Here is an 18,399-nt window from a genome sequence, read left to right on the forward strand (position 1 = left end):
AATTCTCCAGTCTGACATTACCATACCCTCTCCCCGGATTCCCATCTTTTGCTTTCAATACTCTCCCTCTTCACTTGCTTTCTTTAAGGCTATATTCTAGTCTTTTTTTTTTTTCAGTTTTGTGTGGGCGAGTATTTATTTCGGCGCGTACATGACTGGGCCCGAAGTGAAGTCAGAAAACAAACTTTAGAATTCTTTTTTTCTCCTAGTGGGTCCCAGGATCGAACTCGGGTTGTTGAGACTCGTCGGCCTACGCGTCTATCTTACTTTCAAAGCGCGTGCCCCTCGCGTTTAAGCACTAGTCACATTTTACATTTATTGCTTGTCGTCTCATATGCGCTCCTCGAGGATGAGGTGAGAGCCGCCTCGCTCACCGTGAACTTGGCAAGCTCTTGGGACAAACGTCCTCCCGGCCGGGAAGAGCAGTGTGGCGCACAGGAAACCGGAAGTCCCTGCCTACACCGAGGAGGGGCGTGGCTTTCCGGCGAGCGCGTCTCTCCGCTTGGCTCGAGCGCGCGTGCGCGGTGTCGACGTTCTGGTCTGGAACATGGCGGCGCGGTCGCTGTGGGCGGTGCAGCGGCTGCAGCGCCTCCTGGCCTCGGGGCTTGTGTCAGAGAGCAGGTAAGCGGGGCAGCGGGGCCGGGCAGGCCGTGGCGTGGGCGCGGCGATCGGCAGCTGTGGGAGGGAAGGTGAAGGCTAACTCGGCGCCAGCGAGGACCGGCCGCAGGCCCCGTGACCCGGCGTCCACGCTGCGTCTCCTGTAAGGGAGGCTGAGGCCCATCGGCGCGCTTTTCCCAGTAAGGGAAGATGAGTGCATCCGAGGCCACGTCCTGAGAGGTAGAAGCCAAGCAGGACTGAATCGGAAACGTAACTCGTCCCTAGCCCCTGCGCGCCTGCGTCTTCCAAGGATGTCGTGGGGTTCTTTGCCAGACTCCATGTGGTCCAGTCACTCTTCTCTCGGGAGCATCGTTTGACTTGTGTGTAAAAGGAGAGCCATGGACCGTTCCCCAAACGCCCCTACCACCAGTGAAATTCGTGCCGTCAGTGCCCTGCAGAACTATGGGGAGTCGCTTTTTATTATTTCATGTTTAATAACCGAGGAATCTAGAATTTAAGGAAATTAACTAAGTTTTCCAAACAAATCTTAAGGAAGTTACCCCGCCTAGAAACCAGTCGCCGGTCTCGAGCAGGTGTTTTGGTATTAGTGAACACGGTTCATTATTCTCAGGGGATACTCCTGAGAAAGAATTTTTTTAAGAGGCTGTCTATAAGTTCGAGAATTCTGACTTGTCAATTAGCTGCGGGGAAATCCAGGAAATTTGCGTGACCATTTGTCATTCTTTTTCCGGTCTTGATGCACCTGATCTAATACACCCGCCCTACCAGAGCAGTGAGGCCGTGAATTCAATGCTTAGGGCGGGGTGGTTTGTTTTCCTACCTTGGGCAGTTTGTTGGGTGAGGTAAGGAAATAATCAAAGACTAGTTTCTTCTGAAGGAGTAATTGAGCATTGGCCTCTTCTCTTCAAACTGGTCATTTTGAACAGCTTTCTGTTTATCCGGGATAAATGTGGTTTTCCAGGAGGGCTGGTCTTTTTGGCTGTGTATAATTTGCCCCAGACATATCTATGATAACTATATTTTCTGAACCAAATATTTAGTTAGGACCGTGTATCCTAATTGGATACATGGTTTAGTTGGATATCAATGCTTAATAAAATTCAGGACCAGCCTGTAAGTCTGGGAAATGCCCTTGATTGTGACACTAAGCCAGCTCTTTGCTCTGCCTAAAGTTCTCTTTTCTTAAAGCAGACTCCTATACCTCCCATCCCCTTAAGCCTTTGTTATCATTTCTGCCACCTCAGTGATCACTGTCCAAGATATGTCTGTGCGTATAAGTAAGAAACTAGTTGCTTTAAAGAGCTCTCGAACCCACAGATTGATTAACCTTGTAAGCTTTTCACTTGGGTCTAGGAGGTATAGTGAAAACTTCCTTAAACTAGACGTCAGAACTGCCGCAGTTGAAGAGCTGCTCTAAACAAGGTCCAAGTCTACATTTCTGTGTACACTGAACTAAATATCAAATATTTTAGTGATACCAAGAGCAAGGGCTCACCTTCCTCTGCCCATAGCAGCCAAGGATGGTTTTGTTTTGTTTGTTTTTTATAACAGAAAAGTTTTATTTACAAGGTCAACTGGCAAGGAGGACAGAAACAGAAAGTTTACCTCCTTCCCTTGTCAATTGATGGGGAAACTAATAGGCAGAGAGAGGCTATTTCTCATTTAGGTGGTAAGAAGGAGAACAATCTAGGGTTCTTTTCTTTTTTTGGTTTTTCAAGACAGGGTTTCTCTGTAGCTTTGGAGCCTGTCCTGGCACTAGCTCTTGTAGACCAGGCTGGCCTCGAGCTCACAGAGATCCGCCTGCCTCTGCCTCCCGAGTGCTGGGATTAAAGGCGTGCGCCACCACCGCCCGGCTATAATCTAGGGTTCTTGTGTGCCAGTGTAGATGTCATCTTGCCTCTTCACAAGTCGTGTGCTTATTAGGGGGAAGTTATGTTTTTGCTTAGGATTTTGAGCTCCTGATATCAAAATGTCACTGGCAAGCAAACTGGCTTGTGGAACTGTTCACACTTTTGTGGGAAGAAGTTTCAAGACAGGATTTCTCTGTGTCGTCCGTCCTAACTATCCTGGAACTCACTGTGTAGACCAGGCTGGCATTGAATTCACAAGAGATCCGCCTGCCTCTGCCTCCCAAGTGCTGGGATTAAAGGCGTGCACCACCACTGCCCAGCCAGGACTGTCCCTTCTTAAAATGCCTGTTTGAAACTGCTCTTGAATGGATACTGTAAGCAGTTCCTGAAAAACAATTTCAAATGCTTTGTCAATTAAGGAATGTATGTCCTGTTGTTGGGACCTTAACCATTTTCATTAGCTATGCAAAATTTTAGATTACATAACTAGCTGAACAAAAACTAGTTGACTAAAATAAGGTTCCATTTTAGTGACCTGTTCTGTCCAGAGACGACCAGTCATAATTTCTCTTTCATAGCACAGATTTTCTTCCCTTACAGTGTGTGGCCATAAAGTCTTGGAATTCTAAGCCTGAGTTCCTTTTACTCATTTTCCCCTTCTATAAGATAAAGAGTTAGACCAGAATTGTATAACTTTGTGGCTTCCTGGTGTTAAATATCCTGGCTCAACGGAACACTTGCTCTGCATGTGCCTTTCTTTTGTTTGTTTTGGAGGGAGTACTATTTTTGTTCTTTTGAGACAGACTTTTACTATGCTACCAAATGATCTGCCCATATCAGCCTCCCAGTACCTGAGTTGCAGATAGTTACATGCCACTTTGCCCAGCTTAATTTTTTAGATCTTGACTATGTCATTAAACCTCAAGCATCGCCGGGCGGTGGTGGCTCACGCCTTTAATCCCAGCACTCGGGAGGCAGAGGCAGGCGGATCTCTGTGAGTTCGAGACCAGCCTGGTCTACAAGAGCTAGTTCCAGGACAGGCTCCAAAATCACAGAGAAACCCTGTCTCGAAAAACCAAAAAAAAATAAAAAAAAAAATAAAATAAACCTCAAGCATCTCCTCTTAGGGTTTTTCTTCAGTAAAGTAGGGTTTATTGTGAGGAGTGGAGAAAGTCCTCAGTGAGTGAAGTCCTGAGTGAATGCATGTGTCGACATATACAAGCCATGTCAAAACTCCCTCCGACCCGTGGAGGCATGACACAGCCTTCCGTGGGGGACAGAGTGCAGGTGTTAATAGTGTGTGCAGAAAGATCGCTGTAGTATTCTCCCTCCCTGGATGTTTACAGCCTGAAGACTGCGCCCCTACAGAGATTACTCCTACTGAGATGAACTTAATTCCCTTGTACACCATAAGCCCTGCCCCCTTGTTTGTCTGTGTGTGATAACCTTGTCTCCTTGTTCAACTTTATGCAATAACTCTGCCTCTCTGTTCGATCTATATTACAAACTATATATAATCAAAGCTTCCAGGGTGCTGGGGTTTCTCCAGACAAGATCCCTGACTACCTGATCCCAGCTTTCTGTCTTTTCTTCACATTCTCACCACCCCAGTCAACTATCCCTGGAGCTCTGCTGGATGCAGCAAGTGGTGCCCAACCAGGGACATGGATAGTGGCTAAGGGAAACTCTTTGGCCAAAGGAGGGAACACTTCCAAGAGAAGTGTATTTGTGCCAGTAAAAAGGAGGAAAGAGATGAAGAGAAAAATAAAGGAACAAAGGGAGAGAGGGCAGGCAATTCTAAGTGTCAAGTATAATATGGGACAAGTAGACTCTAAAGATAAGCAATTATATCTCAGTATTTAGAGGTTTTGAGAAATCCTGGAAGCAAGGTAAAAAGTTGCAGTCCCATCAGTGTATATTTAGAAGACAGGCGTCCCTCGGCAGATTCTTTTCACTAGCAGCCTAAGTTGATACTGCAAGGCACACGCCTCCCCCCATGGAAATTTCTCTCCTGGATTATTTGGCATCAGAGAAACTGGTATGTTGATTAGTGGCCATTTGGCAATGTCAGGTTGGGTATTGACTGCAACCACTGCTTTGGTAGAGAAATAATTACAGGCCAAACACACAGAGTGGCCCAATAGCCCTTGAAACACCCCATCTTCGTTACAAAAAAGAAATAGTGTAAATGGAGGTTGTTACACGGTTTAAGAGCCATAAAGTCATGCAAGCAGGCAATAGGTCCCTACAGCCAGGACTGCCATCACCTACTGCTACACCATGTTTTCATTTAAACTTAAAAGAACAGCTCCTATGTGGTCAGAATAACACAAGCCTTGGCTACACTGGTCCGAGCCTAGATCAAGAGTTATACCAGAGTTTTTGCTATATTAGTCGTATTTAATCGCACTGAGGTCGCCCTCAGCCATTGGCTGAAGGTAATGCTTGAGTCTCAGGATCCCTGCTCTGCTTCTCTGCTGCTGTGTAGTTCGACTTACTACAAGCTCATTATGGTCTGCAGGTAGTTTTTCATCTTGCCAGCCCACTTCCAAATAACCACACAGAGACTTACCATATAAATGTTCAGCCAAGTCAAGCAGTGGTGGCGCACACCTTTAATCCCAGCACTTGGGAGGCAGAGACAGACAGATCTCTGTGAGTTCAAGTCCAACCTGGTCTACACAGACTCCAAAGCTACAGAGAAATCCTCTCAAAAAAAAAAAAACAACTCTGCCAGTAGCTCAAGGTTATTACTAGCTAACTCTTACATTTTAAATAAACCTTTTTTTGTTTTTGTTTTTCAAGACAGGGTTTCTCTGTAGCTTTGGAGCCTGTCCTAGAACTAGCTCTGTGGACCAGGCTGGTCTCGAACTCACAGATTTCCACCTGACTCTGCCTCCTGAATGATGGGATTAAAAGCGTGTGCCACCACCGCCTGGCCCATATTTCTTATCTATGCTCTGCCACATAGAAAATACCTTTTCTCAGTAGGGCAAGTTCATTCTCTACACGTCTCCTCGAGATTCTCAGATTCCGCCCTTCTTGCTAGAGTCCTCTTTTTTTGATTCCTCGCCTAACCTTATCCTATCTAGCTATCTTTATTAAACCAATCACAATGACATATATTCACGGAGTATAAAGGAATGTTCCATAATAGTCATGCTCTGTACCACCAAAATGCTTTGTGCAGTGAACTTGTTTCCTCCCAGGAAGAACAGGCTAGGCAGGTAGTTAAGCAGTACAACCAATCCTTTTCGTCCCGTCACACGTGAAGTGTTAACCCCAGGGGTTACATCCCAGTGCTCTCTGGCAGATGGATGTTACTCATGTCTCTTCCTTTGGGAAGCACAGTGTGTGCGTGTTTAATGCTGATACCTATTCTCAGTTTATGCCTCTGTTCACAAGGGAGGCTGCAGAACATACCATACTGCTCAGTGCATCGCTGCATTTGCCATTTGGGTCTATCTACAACATCTTTAAATGGAAAATGTTCTACCTACATGTCTTCTGCTTTAAAAGCATTTGTGCCCAACATAAAATGGCTCACAACACAAGTGTTCCTTACAACCCCCAGGGACAGCTATTGTAGAAAGATCCCACAGATGTCTCAAATAACAAACACTAAAAGGGGAGCTCTGCCCCTACCGATTGTCTAAACAAGGCCTTGTTCACATTAAAATATTTTAAGTAGGTTACCTCACTGTAGAGTTGACACTGGCCACCAAAGGACAGAGAAATAAAACCTAAGGTGCTATATGGAAAGATGTCATGACAGGAAAATGGTTTGGCCTATGCTAATGTGGGGGTGAAGGTATGCTTGTGTTTTTCCTGACAGTGCAGAATAACTACTTTGGGTACCTTCGAGGCCTGTAAAGAGCCTGGCTCCAGGTGTGAAGAGACTAGATCCCACAAAGAGTGGCTTTGCAGCACCTGAGGGCAAGAAGACGGCCCAGAGTGGCAGAGTGGTAACACAGCGATGGAAGAGGCCGAAAGGTGAAACAGGAAAAAAGGCACCTTTAATGCCTTCTGTGTCTGGTGTCGGACACTGTGGTGAACTGCCACTGGACTAATAGTGAAGATTCATCCTGCACATCTGAGAAATAGGAAAGGGGAGATGTAGGAAACCTGAGTGGGTAAAAGTCCTGTGTGAATGTGTGTGATGACACGAACAGGCCATGTCTAAGACCCCAGAGCCTCAGGCCCATGGAGAAGTGGCAAAGCCTCCCTCTAGGGGTTGAGTGTGAGTATTACCAGTGTGTGCAGAAAATGTCTGTGTAGCTTCTCCCCTCTGGATGTTTACAATTTAAAGACTGTTCCTCTACAGAGACTACACCTACTAATATTAACTAAACCTGTCCACTTGATCTAACTGTACACCAGAAGCCCCCCCCCATGGATCTGTATGTAATAACCCCACCTCCCTAAAGTTTGAACAACTCTACTGATAAAATGCTGAGCTTCCAGGGTGCTGTGGTTTTTTCCAGTAGTGAGCCTAGACCACGTGACCCCACCTTTCTGTCTATCTTCTTCATTCCCTCACTGCCCCAATGAGGTCCATTCCTACAGTTAGGCTGGACATGACAGATTATAATAGCATTTGTTGTGTAGAAGCAGTGTTATCATTCTAATAGAAAAGAAATCCAAATGGGTAAAAAGGTGTAGCATATCTATCTACACAATGAGCTATTAGCAATAGAAAGTAACCAGTTACTGGTAAATGCAGTTGGGGGGGGTGCCTCACCCGTCCCCAATGAGAAAAACTTTTTTAGTATACAGCTGTAGACTCTAGCTATTAAAGCCCTGATCGAAATAGTTTATGTTTTATGTAGGGTTAGACATTATCATAATCTTCAGACCATCTTGGGTCTTTTTATCCCTGTGTTAAAGGAGATCTCCCAGAACTAAGCAGGTTTTACAGAAGCTGAGATTTGCAAGTTTCTAGTTAAGACATTTTTATCTTTAGCTAACATCTGTCTAATCAGATGTTGGTGATGCTCTCTTCTCAGGGGAAAAAAGCAGATGTGACCCTTTTGGGGCTGGGGCGGAGAAACCAGCAGTTTAGTTTTAGCTCCTGTGTTTCAGAGGAGAGTTCCTTATGTTCTTTTCTTATTCTTTGTTACCTAATATTTCCTATTTGTCAGTAAATTTATTCTATTCCTATTCCTTTTAATTAAAAAAACTTGTTGGTGTTTTTCTCTTATCACAATTACATGAATGAACCTGAAACACATTCTAAGTGATCATCTATTACGATTCTGTAGACATTAAGCATCCATAAAAGACTTGTCTATAGAAAACAAAGTATCATCAGGTTTACCTGGGGCAAACAGTGTAGGAGGCAGTGGTAAATGATGTGTGAAATATAAGCCCTTTTATGTGACAAAGATGTTGTGAAATTGTGATTTCACGCACAGACTCTGGACATGGTAAAAATGTTGAATTGTACGCTCTAAATGGTAAATTGTGTGGCATGACAACTGCATATCGTTAAAACTTTAAATGTATGGGAGTTTGGCCTGCATTATGTCTGCTCCAACTGCGCACCTGCTGCCCACAGAAGGCATTAGATCCCGGAGAACTGGAGTTACGGGTGGTTGTGAGTTGCCACTACTTAGATGCTTGGAGTTGAATCCAGGTCTTCTGGAAGAGCAATCAGTGCTCTTAACTGCTGAGCTGTTTTTCTCACTTTAATGCTACTTTTAAGAGCACTTTAAAATCTAGTCAAAAACGTGAGGCAGATGAAGCAGAAAAAACTTAGGACTTCGTAGCATCTGTCACCAAGACTGAAGACTATGAAGAGTCAGCATGGGGTGCTTTGAGGGCTCTAACTGTTGTGGTTTGCCTTTGTATGATGGCATTTTTTCATTGTGTGCCACTGCCCTACCCCACCCTCTTAGGGGATGGCTACACCCATTCAGCACTGCCACCCAAAGAACTGCTGGGGAAGACTGCAGTTCTGAGGACCCTCCTGACGTACTCGGTCCCTCCCTTGCTGAGCAAGCTTTAAGGCTAAAAGCTGTTAAACTGGAAAAAGAAGTCCAGGATTTAACAGTGAGTAATAGATTTTATATTATTTATTTGCTCTCTCTTTTCTGATTTAAGTGTTCAAGCAAAATTTTTTGTGTTTTTTGTTTTTTTAAATGAACTTTCCTTTAAAATGATTTTTACCCCTCTTCCATTACTCTCTTGCTGGGCCAATTTTTTAAAAAAAAAAAAATCTGGTTTTTAAAAGCCACTTGCTAAGGGTGGTGCCTTGTTTTGCTTCCCTCTTGTTTCCCAGCCCTTAGATAACTGATGGTTTTGGCAGTTGAAGGTGGTGTGGTGCCTGTCAGGTGATAGAGAATAAATATTTGCTGGGTGTGTAAGGTCTTTGTACTCTGGTAAGCAAAGAACATCTGACCTACTAAACGTAGTTGTGACTGAGCACTGCGAGAAGAGATAGCTAAAGCAGAATAATTACAAGGCGGAGTAAAGTCCCTCAGGACTGCAGGGTGCTGGGAAGCAGTCTTATGAGAGCAATTAAAGAACCCAGGAACTAAAGAGAAAAGAGGAACAAACAGGATGAGTTAACTGCCTTGAAATAGGTGATAGGTTTTGGTTATTGGTTTTTTTTGTTTGGTTGGTTGGTTTTGTTTTGTTTTTAAGATTTATGTTATGTATATATTATATTCTGTCTGCCTGTTTGCTTACACACCAGAAGGCATCAGATCTCACATTACATATGGTTGTGAGCCACCATGTGGTTGCTGGGATTTAACTCAGGACCTCTAGAAGAGCAGTCAATGCTTTTAACATCTGAGTCATCTTTCCAGTTGCAGTGATAAGTTTTTAAAAGTTATTCTTTGTCATGTGAGAGTTCGGGTCCATGAAAGAAAGGTTGGCAGTGTTGCCTAAATGTGAAATTGTTTGCTCTGGATAATGAACTTGAAAAGTAATGTGTTCAAGCTAGTTGTAACTACTTACAAGCTACTGAAGAGTAAATAGATTACTGTTTTGGAAATTTGGAGAGCAGCCGGTCTCAGACTCAGACTAGTTTGTTTTTATTTACTTATTTATTTTGGGTTTGTTTTTTTTTTTCGGTTTTTGGTTTTTCGAGACAGGGTTTCTCGTGGTTTTGGTTCCTGTCCTGGAACTAGCTCTTGTAGACCAGGCTGGTCTCAAACTCACAGAGATCCACCTGCCTCTGCCTCCCAAGTGCTGGGATTAAAAACGTGCGCCACCACCGCCTGGCTACTAGTTTGTTTTTAAACAGCGACTACTGAAGACTAAACCCAGGGCCTTGTGCATGCTGAGAATGTACTCTATCACTGAGCTGTGTTCCTGCCTCTATTACAAGGGCAAGATTTATAAAGTAAAAGCATTCTTTACCACTGACTTCTCACCTTTGATTTTGCTTTTGTTATTTAGCTGAGATACCAGAGAGCTGTCGCTGATTGTGAGAACATAAGGAGACGAACCCAGAGATGTGTAGAAGACGCCAAGATATTTGGTGAGGGATGATACAGTAAATTTATTTGAAGGGCTTGTACCTTTGTAAGCACTTTTGTAAACTAATTGTAGTAGAAATGCATCTGAGACCCCTAACTGATACATCCCATACCTTCCACTCTCCCCACAGGCTTTCTCTGCTGCACATGGAAATGGTGTCATGTTAACCATTGTATAATAATGCTGGCCTTTATTTTTCTAAGGATGTACAGTTGCTACAGTTCCAACATTCTAGTGTATAACAAATAATATTTTTTAGTCATTGATGAAACAGTGAATTATTGTGACATTCAAGAGGAAAATCCAAAGAGCAGTGCATAACCAGGAATGCTCAAGTTTGCGTGATGTAAGCAGCATTGGTGTGTATGCACAGGGAAAGTTTATACTACTGTGGGCAAGAATCCTTTATTGCTGTCGGTGCTTTGCAAGTCGGTTCTTTATAGAGCAGCCTGAAAGAAGGTCAAACTTGAAAGTGTGTGTGTGTTCGAGCACTTGTGCACTTGTGTACATGTGTATCCAAGTCTATAACAAAGCTCCACAGATCATAGCCAGCTGCCAGTTAGTAGTTTTGAATTCCATGGTTTTTTTTAAAGTTCATATGAACTTATTTTCTCTTTACTTACAAAACATAAAATTTTTGACTTTTGCCTCTTGTCCCACAAACCTTAAATTGCTTGCTGTGTGGCCTTTTACAGAAGAAAGTTGTTGGCTGCTGAGCTGTGGAAATGTCTTGTTCCAAGTAGAACAGTTTTAGCAATGGGGAACTTCTGATGTTCGACCTGCTTGATGAGTAATGTGGATGGACACTGAAGTCAAGCATTGAGTTAGCACTAGTTAGACATCTAGGAATGAATTCATGTTAACTAAGGGCCAGTTTATTGACTTAAAACAATGTATCTAACCAAGGACACTAGTTAGAAGTCGTTTGCCTATGGAGTTTCCTCCTGGCTGCCAGAGATACTTAGGAAACTGAAGGGGTTGAGATGAGCGTGGAGGGAGAAGGAAAGTATAATTTGGTTTTGATTTTGGTTTATGTCTTTTGTGTCAAGGTCTCTCTATGTAGCCCTCGCTAACCTGGAACTCTGTATAGATCAGGCTGGCCTCTAACTCACAGAAATTCCTGCCTCTGCCTCCCAAGTGCTAGAATTAAAGGCATGAGCTACCACACCTGGTGGAAAGTATGTTTTTTAACTGACATATCATAACAACTATCTGACCTCCTTGCAAGCATAGTTTTAACTCAGTAGTTAAATTGGGACTTGGGAGATGGTTCAGTGAATAAAGTAATTATTTTGCAAGCATGAAGTTCTGAGTTGGGATACCCAAAATTCATGTGGAAAAAAGGTCAGGTGTGTGACTAATTTCAGTGCTGGGGTGGGGAGGAGACAGGCAACTCACTGAACTCTCCTCAGTTTGGCTGAAATGTCTAGTTTTGTGTCCAATAAGAGTCTTCATCTAAAAAAAAAAAAAAACTAGAGCAAAATATCCATCGTTGACCTATAACCTGGGTGCATGTAGAGGCAAACGTGCATACATCACACACAAAATAATTATAATACAATAATGAGAATGCAGTCAGAAACTGAACTTGAGCTTCTGTTTAGCCAAATCCCCACTACTTCACTCATTTAGAAGCAAAGTCCCCCCTAAATACTCATTTAGTATGCAGATCAGCACAGAAGCTTGCTGCTTTAAAACTTCTACTGGATGGCTGAGAATGTGGCTCAGTGGCAGAACCATGGGCTTGGGCTTAATCCCCAACACAAAAACCCAGCATCTGCTCTCAGTCAGGGCTTGTTTCCTTGCTTGACACTGGCACTTTTTTCTTTTCCTTGTGAGCCCATCTGCATGCCTGTAAGTCAGTGGGCATGTTGCTAGTATACTGCTGTTGGGCTGATGTGCCACTGCTTTCCTCAAGAAACTCTACTAGTAGAGTCTGGGAAGTTAAAAGTAGAATTCCTTCCTCTCCTTTGGTCTGCCACATCTGGTCCGTTTTCTCAGGTCTACCTGTCGGTATTTTTATTGCTTACCTGTGACTAGTCTAGGTGGCTGCCCACCTTGGCGTAGCTATAAACATGTCAATAGAGAAGTCTACTCTTTACCAGCCCCTGCTGGGCATTATGCCATGGATGTCCAGTGGTGACCATTCCTTATCCCTATCAGAGTGGAAACACTGGCTTTACTTTCAGCTTGAAACAGTTCACTTGCTCTAAAAGGTTTCTGTGGACCTTTCCCAGGTCTCCCTAACAGGCCTTAGAAAGGATACTCACCTCATCTGTAAGTGTGCCTTACCTTCCTATCTAGGCAGCCACTAACAAGTGGCTCTCGCCATCCTTAGCATAGTGTTGGCTTTTCTTATTTTGTGTTCTCCACCCCCACCCTCCCAATGAAATATTCCTATCTTATCTCTTGAGAGTGGCCTTTGCACAACTAAGATAAGCCTGTTTTTAGTCTATTTTATATAGGTGTATTTAGCCCAAATTGTATCTTTTCCTGGTTTCCCAGTAGACAGACAGACAGACACAGTTTGCAAAAACTGACTCTGACTTGTCAGTTGAGGTTGAATGGTTGAGCTGATCCCCAAGTCGTGCATAGCAACCTTCCCACTCTCAGAAATACTAAGTATAAAGTGAGCTACCTCTTTGCCTACTCCAGGTTCTACCCCTAAGGACAGCGTTGTTCTCAGACTTGGTTCTGTTTTCTGCAGGAATCCAGAGCTTCTGTAAGGACTTGGTGGAGGTGGCAGACATTTTGGAGAAGACTGCCGAGTGCTTTTCAGAAGGAACCAAACCTGAGGACCACAAGCTTACTCTGGAAAAAGTCTTTCAAGGACTGTCCCTTTTAGAAGCAAAGCTGAAGAGCGTGTTTGCCAAGCATGGCCTAGAGAAAATGACACCGATTGGTGACAAATATGACCCTCATGAGCATGAACTCATCTGTCACATGCCCGCAGCTGTAGGGGTACAGCCTGGCACTGTGGCATTAGTACGGCAAGATGGCTACAAGCTTCATGGCCGCACCATTAGACTTGCCCGAGTAGAAGTGGCAGTGGAGTCTCAGAGAAGGCTGTGAACAAGCCCCCAGGAACTGAAACTCTCGCAGGTTCTGGCACCTGTCTCTCCTTTATTTATTAAGCTGGTTTGTATTATACATGAGGTCCTTCGTGTGCTCCACTTTGGATTTAGTCATATTGGCTTTATCTCTACAGTATCTTATTGGTTTATGTGGCCTGTTTGGTCTCATCAGAAGTCCTGCCACTGGGCATTTGAACAATGTGACGAGTGTCCTATGGCCTTTTTCAAAATGTTTACAAAAATCATTTAAGTTGGTACTCTGATGACTGAATCCAAAATCCCTTAATTGTGTTTTCAACTAATTTCTGGAATTAGTGCAGCATCGTGTGTCTTATACTTTATGGGAAAGGGAGATGGTAGGGATTGGTGTGACATTTAGGTACTTAGACTGACAAAGCTTTACCCTTGTATAAATTTAGATCATTTGGGTTGACATATAGAGAGATTTTTCAAGGCTTTTTTATTTCATTTTTTATTTAGTCATCTTTTTTACTTGTAATCCCTGCTAGGGGTCACACGTTATTCCGTAGCTGCTCCTTTCTTGTCCCTTTTGGAAGGGCTAAAGGGTCTGTCGGGCCAGTCTTCCTTTTTTTTGTTTATGAGATGTGCTCTTTTACTAAACTGATCTCAAGTCTAAGAACAGGTAAGCTCTTGACAACACAACCCACTCCCAGGGAGACCAAAAGCCTCCATAAATCTCGAGTTGGAGAGTCCAGCATGGGGGGCCAAGCATAGTAGCTGACTGTTCAAAATTAAAAACAAAGTATTAGGGTGGATAATTTTTTTGCAATACACAAAAGTAATGCTGCTGTCTCATCTCACTTACATGCTCTCGGATGACCTGGGCATCCTCCTTTCTAGATTAGGACGGGGTGCTTCTTTGGGGAGGACAAGGGACTTCCTGTAGCAACAACAAAATGCAAAGTCTTCAACCACATTGCAAAACTTTGGGGATGCGTATCCCAGATCAGCTGCTGTCACCTTCACCATTCCAGTTTTTAAATCCTGAATCAAAAGCACCAATATATATATTTATAATTGAGAAAAAGAACAAAGTTGTCTCGGGGTTTTTTTTTCCATGAACATTTTGTCAAGAAAAGGTGTAAACACAGCTCCGTCATTGTCCACCTAGAATCATTTGCTGTGTATGAAGGAAGGACCGTTGTAGTCCTCCTTGCTGAACCAGGAGGCCGTAGTGGAACTGCCTATCCACATGGAGTCCTTGGACTTGGGGAGAATGGTGTTGATCTTCACTGTACTAGGAGCCAGAGCAGTGATCTGTATCCTGGTGTAATCGATGCCTAGGTACATGGTGGTACCTACAGGCAGCACTGCGGTGGCATAGACGTCTTTGCTGATATTGACACCGCACTTGATGGACACCCAAATAGTCCACACCCAGAAAGGAAGGCTAGAAGAGCGCCTGGGGGCAGCAGAATTGGTCCTTGCTCATAGTGATGACCTGGCTGTCGGACATAACTCTTCTCCAGGACAAAGGATGCAGCAGCAGGCATGCCTTACTGGAAGTCCAGGGCAAAATGGCACAGTTTCTTGATATTAGATCAGTTTCCTGCTTGGCTATGACGAGGTTGTAGCCATGTTTATTCTGGAACTTCATGAGTAGGTCCTGTAGATGGGCCCTGTTAGGGGTGTGGGGGTACGTTTGTGTGGAGTCCTGCCGTGCCAGCGCGGGCTGGAACCAAGAGTCTCGGTGGAGGGTGTCCAGGTTGAATGAATATACAGAGCATGAGGTTGAGGTGGAACAGCCTCTCCCTTTATTCTCTTGCTGGGGGTGGTTTTATACCATGGAACCAAATGAGGGGGCTGCGAAGGGACTGTAACCTGACCCTGTCAGGGATCAAGGAACGGTCACCATGCACTCAAAATTCCTTCCTTCCCCGCTCCAGGAGCAGAGGGAATTTATTATGTTTTCCTTGTAGATAAGCACCTCAAGTGGGGGCAGGGATAACAACTCGGGGCTGCAGTTCCCACAGAGTCCATCATAAAGAGTAGTTCCTGTAGATGAGCACTGTGTGTGTGTGCGCGTCCATCTCTGGAGTCCATCATGAGGCAGGTGATGCCAACAGAGTTGTACAGACAGCACAGCCTTGGAGTGTTGATGATCTTGAGCATGATCTGGGTCTTTTCATAACTGGTGTGGGGTTAAGGGCGCCTTGGTAAGCAGCAAGTGCTCTTCCAGGGCCACACGTGGTTCATTGTATAAGGTGTAGTATCATCTCTGTTATCCAAATTGGTGAAAGTACCCCTCTCCATGAATACCTCAGCATCAGGATGCTTTTGGTCTGGGCCTAAATGCCCATATAGGAGTCCTACTGGCCCATGTCCACCATCACATCCCCAGTTTGGTGGATAAAACACCATAGAAGCAAGAGAGACTTGGACGCATCCCCGCCTCTGCAGCCAGCTTTGTACATGCTGGGGCCAGTGTAGCAGTATCTGTTTCCATGGCAGATGGTAGCAGGTCGAGACAGCAGCAGAGAGACTTGTGTGTGTCAGGTGAGTATGGGTTCTGCAGATCCTCTTCCCTCATAAGCAGTTATTTTCAGGCCCTTGGGTATGAAATACCCGTCACAATACCAGCGGCCAAAGACCCAAACACAATTGTCTGAGTAATTACCTACAAATGGCTGCTTCCACCAACCCTTACTCCTGCCCTTTGTCAGATTTGCCCTGGGATCTTATATTAGATTGTATGGGGAGGTAATGGACAAAATGCTGGACTCCCATGAATTTCTCATCTAATAATGCTGAGGTATGCCTTTTTTCCTTTGTGGTTGAGACTGACAAATTACTACTTCTCACATCAACAAACTAATTTGTGTTTTTAGCACTGGGGATTGAAGGCAAGGTCTCCAGAATACTAGGTAAGCACTTTGCAACTGAGCTCTGCTCCCAGCCCTGACAAGCTTTGTTTCCTGTTATTAAATCCATCTTTAAGCCATATTTGTTTGAACATCTGTCTCCTCATTTATATATTAACCTTGTAAATTTTGTGAACCTGTGTATTTTTTACATCTTAACTGATGCTGTATAAAAGATTTTACTTTTACTAAGTTAGCCAAAGGAGCACTAAGGTTCTCTTAACATAACCCTGCCAGGCAGGTGGGGATAGCCTTGGTTAACGACTGCCTGGGAGAAGCAGTGCTGACCTATCTTGAGATAGCCTTGACAATATTTTACATTGTAAATTTCCCCATTTGTCCAAACAGTCAAACCTTGTCATTCCTGGCTCTGTGAAATGTGGTGAATGACTCGAAGTATACCTCTGGAGCCAGGAAACTATAGGCTCCAGGGATTTCTGTTCAGGGCTGGCTCCCTTTGGTGCATTAGCCAGGGGCAGTCGCCTACTGGCTTGCAAGTTTCTCTTTTACTCATCTATTGGGAAGGCCTTTCAATTCTGTAACATAGCGTTACCCTTCCTGCTGCTTCCGAAGCTCAAAAATCCAGTCGGTTTTAGGACAGACTCGAGACAGCCCTCCTAGATTCTTTGAACTGCCAATTAAACTGGCACAAACTGGGTGAATGAGAGGAAAGCAAACTCCGTTGTCTATGTGAACAAGAGTCGTGCAAAATCTGAGAGTCGGCCTCAGAAAACTGGTGCTTTGATCACATCCTGACCTACAGAAGAGGCCTGGAAGACAAAATTATGATGAGAGTGGGTGGTCTCAGACGTCTGGAGAAGCCCTTTGATACATAAAACTGCCAATGTGCATTTTCTTTCAACTACTGCATTAAAAAAGGAAAGTCAGTCTCAGCTACTCCCGTGACTGCAGTTTCCCAAAATAACAACCAGCACAATATATAGCAAAGACTATTTTGGAGCAGCATATTCTAATCTCGGACTCCAGTCATATTTTCAGGTGGTGAGTTAGCCCTCGAGTATGAAGTCTTCCTCCTTTGACCTCCGTCACATCTAAACACCTGCACAAAGACAAGACTTGGAGATGGTGTAAAGTGTACTGGGAGCAGTAAATGTACTTTTTTAAATTGTTTCTTTTTTTATCTTTTACACAGTAGTATTTTGCCTGCATGTGTATCTGTGTAAAGGTGTTGGAACTCCTGGAGCTCAAGTTTAAGACAGTTGTGAGCTGCCATGTGGGTGCTAAGAATTGAATCCAGGTCCTCTGGAAGAGCAGCCAGTGCTCTTCACCGCTGAGCCATCTCTCCAGCCCCCAAGTTTTTTTTAAAAAAAAATATATGACCATATTTTATGTGTTTTGTCTCCATGTATCTCTGCACCATGTGCTTGTGGAGGCCAGAAGAGTGTGTGAGATCCCCTGGAACTGGAGTTAGAAATGGTTTGTACACCATGTGTAGGTATACTTTAAAAGTATTATTTATTGTAGACTGAGACATGACTCGGTGATTAAGGGCATTCCGACTGCTCTTCCAGAGAACCCAGGTTCTATTTCCAGGACTCTGCAGTCAAAAGATTCTCTTGGCAAGGCATTTTACCATTTTACTAATTGCCTGTTTAAGGAACAGTGAAATTCCACAATATGAATTTGCCTTCGTTCCTACAAGATTGACAAATGGAAACAGTGAGAAAATGGGCCATGTATATTTTAGAGTTACTTGTCCTTGCAAGTGAACTAGAACAGACTGTTGTTTTAGGAGTTCTGTTATCTAGAGTGTTCTGATCTCTCCACACATTTTTGCAAGTAGATCAACGTTAGGTTCTTTATTCTGTTTTGCAGACTTAAATAATGAATTCACAATGAGAGGAAGCTATAATAAAAGAAGCTCAAAGAAGGGACATGGAAGCCACAACAGTGTAGTAGAACTCAGACTTGGTAGCATAGATTTTTGAGGGCAGTTCTGGTACCTGTGACTTCTGCCACCAGTCATTCCATGTTTACAAAATGGTTATAATTCATGACACTAAGGATTACGTGAAACTCCAGTAAATTCTCCTGTTTTGTTACTTAAATTATCACGGTTTTCTTGCATTTTTATGATCGCCTAAAGTCTAGGGGAACGGGAAGACTGGCTAAGTGATGGTATTAAAAATAAATTTTGAGCTAACTTGCTGTGACCTATGTGGCTTGGGTCCTGGAACCCTGGCTAGGGTTGGTAAGGGAATAAAGAGCAGACAGACATACAGTCACACGCATAGTGAAGCCAGGATCAGGTGGGGGTTTCTAATGCCTCTACTGCTAGGTGTTCATTAGGTAGAGCACAGGGGAAGACATTAGCTAGTCTCAAAGGAAGCCTCTGGAGACCAACAATCCCAGCTGTAAACATCCAGGAGGAGGAGGAAGCCTCAGTTGCTAGTCTTTGCACACACTGATTAGTCTTCCATAGACACTCAGACTCCAGAGAAAAGCTTGCCAATTTTCCATGGGCCA

General features: G+C 43.9%; 1 protein-coding gene across 1 annotated transcript; it reads left to right on the top strand.

Annotated features, from left to right (window-relative positions):
* The first annotated feature begins 451 nt into the window (after window positions 1-451).
* Window positions 452-18,077, top strand: Grpel2 (GrpE like 2, mitochondrial). Its single transcript, XM_075968515.1, has 4 exons — window positions 452-621; window positions 8,366-8,519; window positions 9,876-9,957; window positions 12,664-18,077. Exons 1-4 carry the CDS (start codon window positions 548-550, stop codon window positions 13,026-13,028), a joined length of 675 nt encoding a protein of 224 aa, XP_075824630.1. The 5' UTR covers window positions 452-547; the 3' UTR covers window positions 13,029-18,077.
* The last annotated feature ends 322 nt before the right edge of the window (window positions 18,078-18,399 follow it).

The sequence above is a fragment of the Microtus pennsylvanicus genome, chromosome 4 (genome assembly GCF_037038515.1).
Source record: "Microtus pennsylvanicus isolate mMicPen1 chromosome 4, mMicPen1.hap1, whole genome shotgun sequence".
Classification (NCBI taxonomy): Eukaryota; Metazoa; Chordata; class Mammalia; order Rodentia; family Cricetidae; genus Microtus; species Microtus pennsylvanicus.

Bases quoted from the DNA above. Each gene is read 5' to 3' on its own strand.
- Grpel2 (XM_075968515.1), top strand. From the start codon at position 548: ATGGCGGCGCGGTCGCTGTGGGCGGTGCAGCGGCTGCAGCGCCTCCTG. The intron at 622-8,365 runs GTAAGCGGGGCA...CCACCCTCTTAG, and splicing joins GGGCTTGTGTCAGAGAGCAG to GGGATGGCTACACCCATTCA. The intron at 9,958-12,663 runs GTGAGGGATGAT...TGTTTTCTGCAG, and splicing joins AGAAGACGCCAAGATATTTG to GAATCCAGAGCTTCTGTAAG.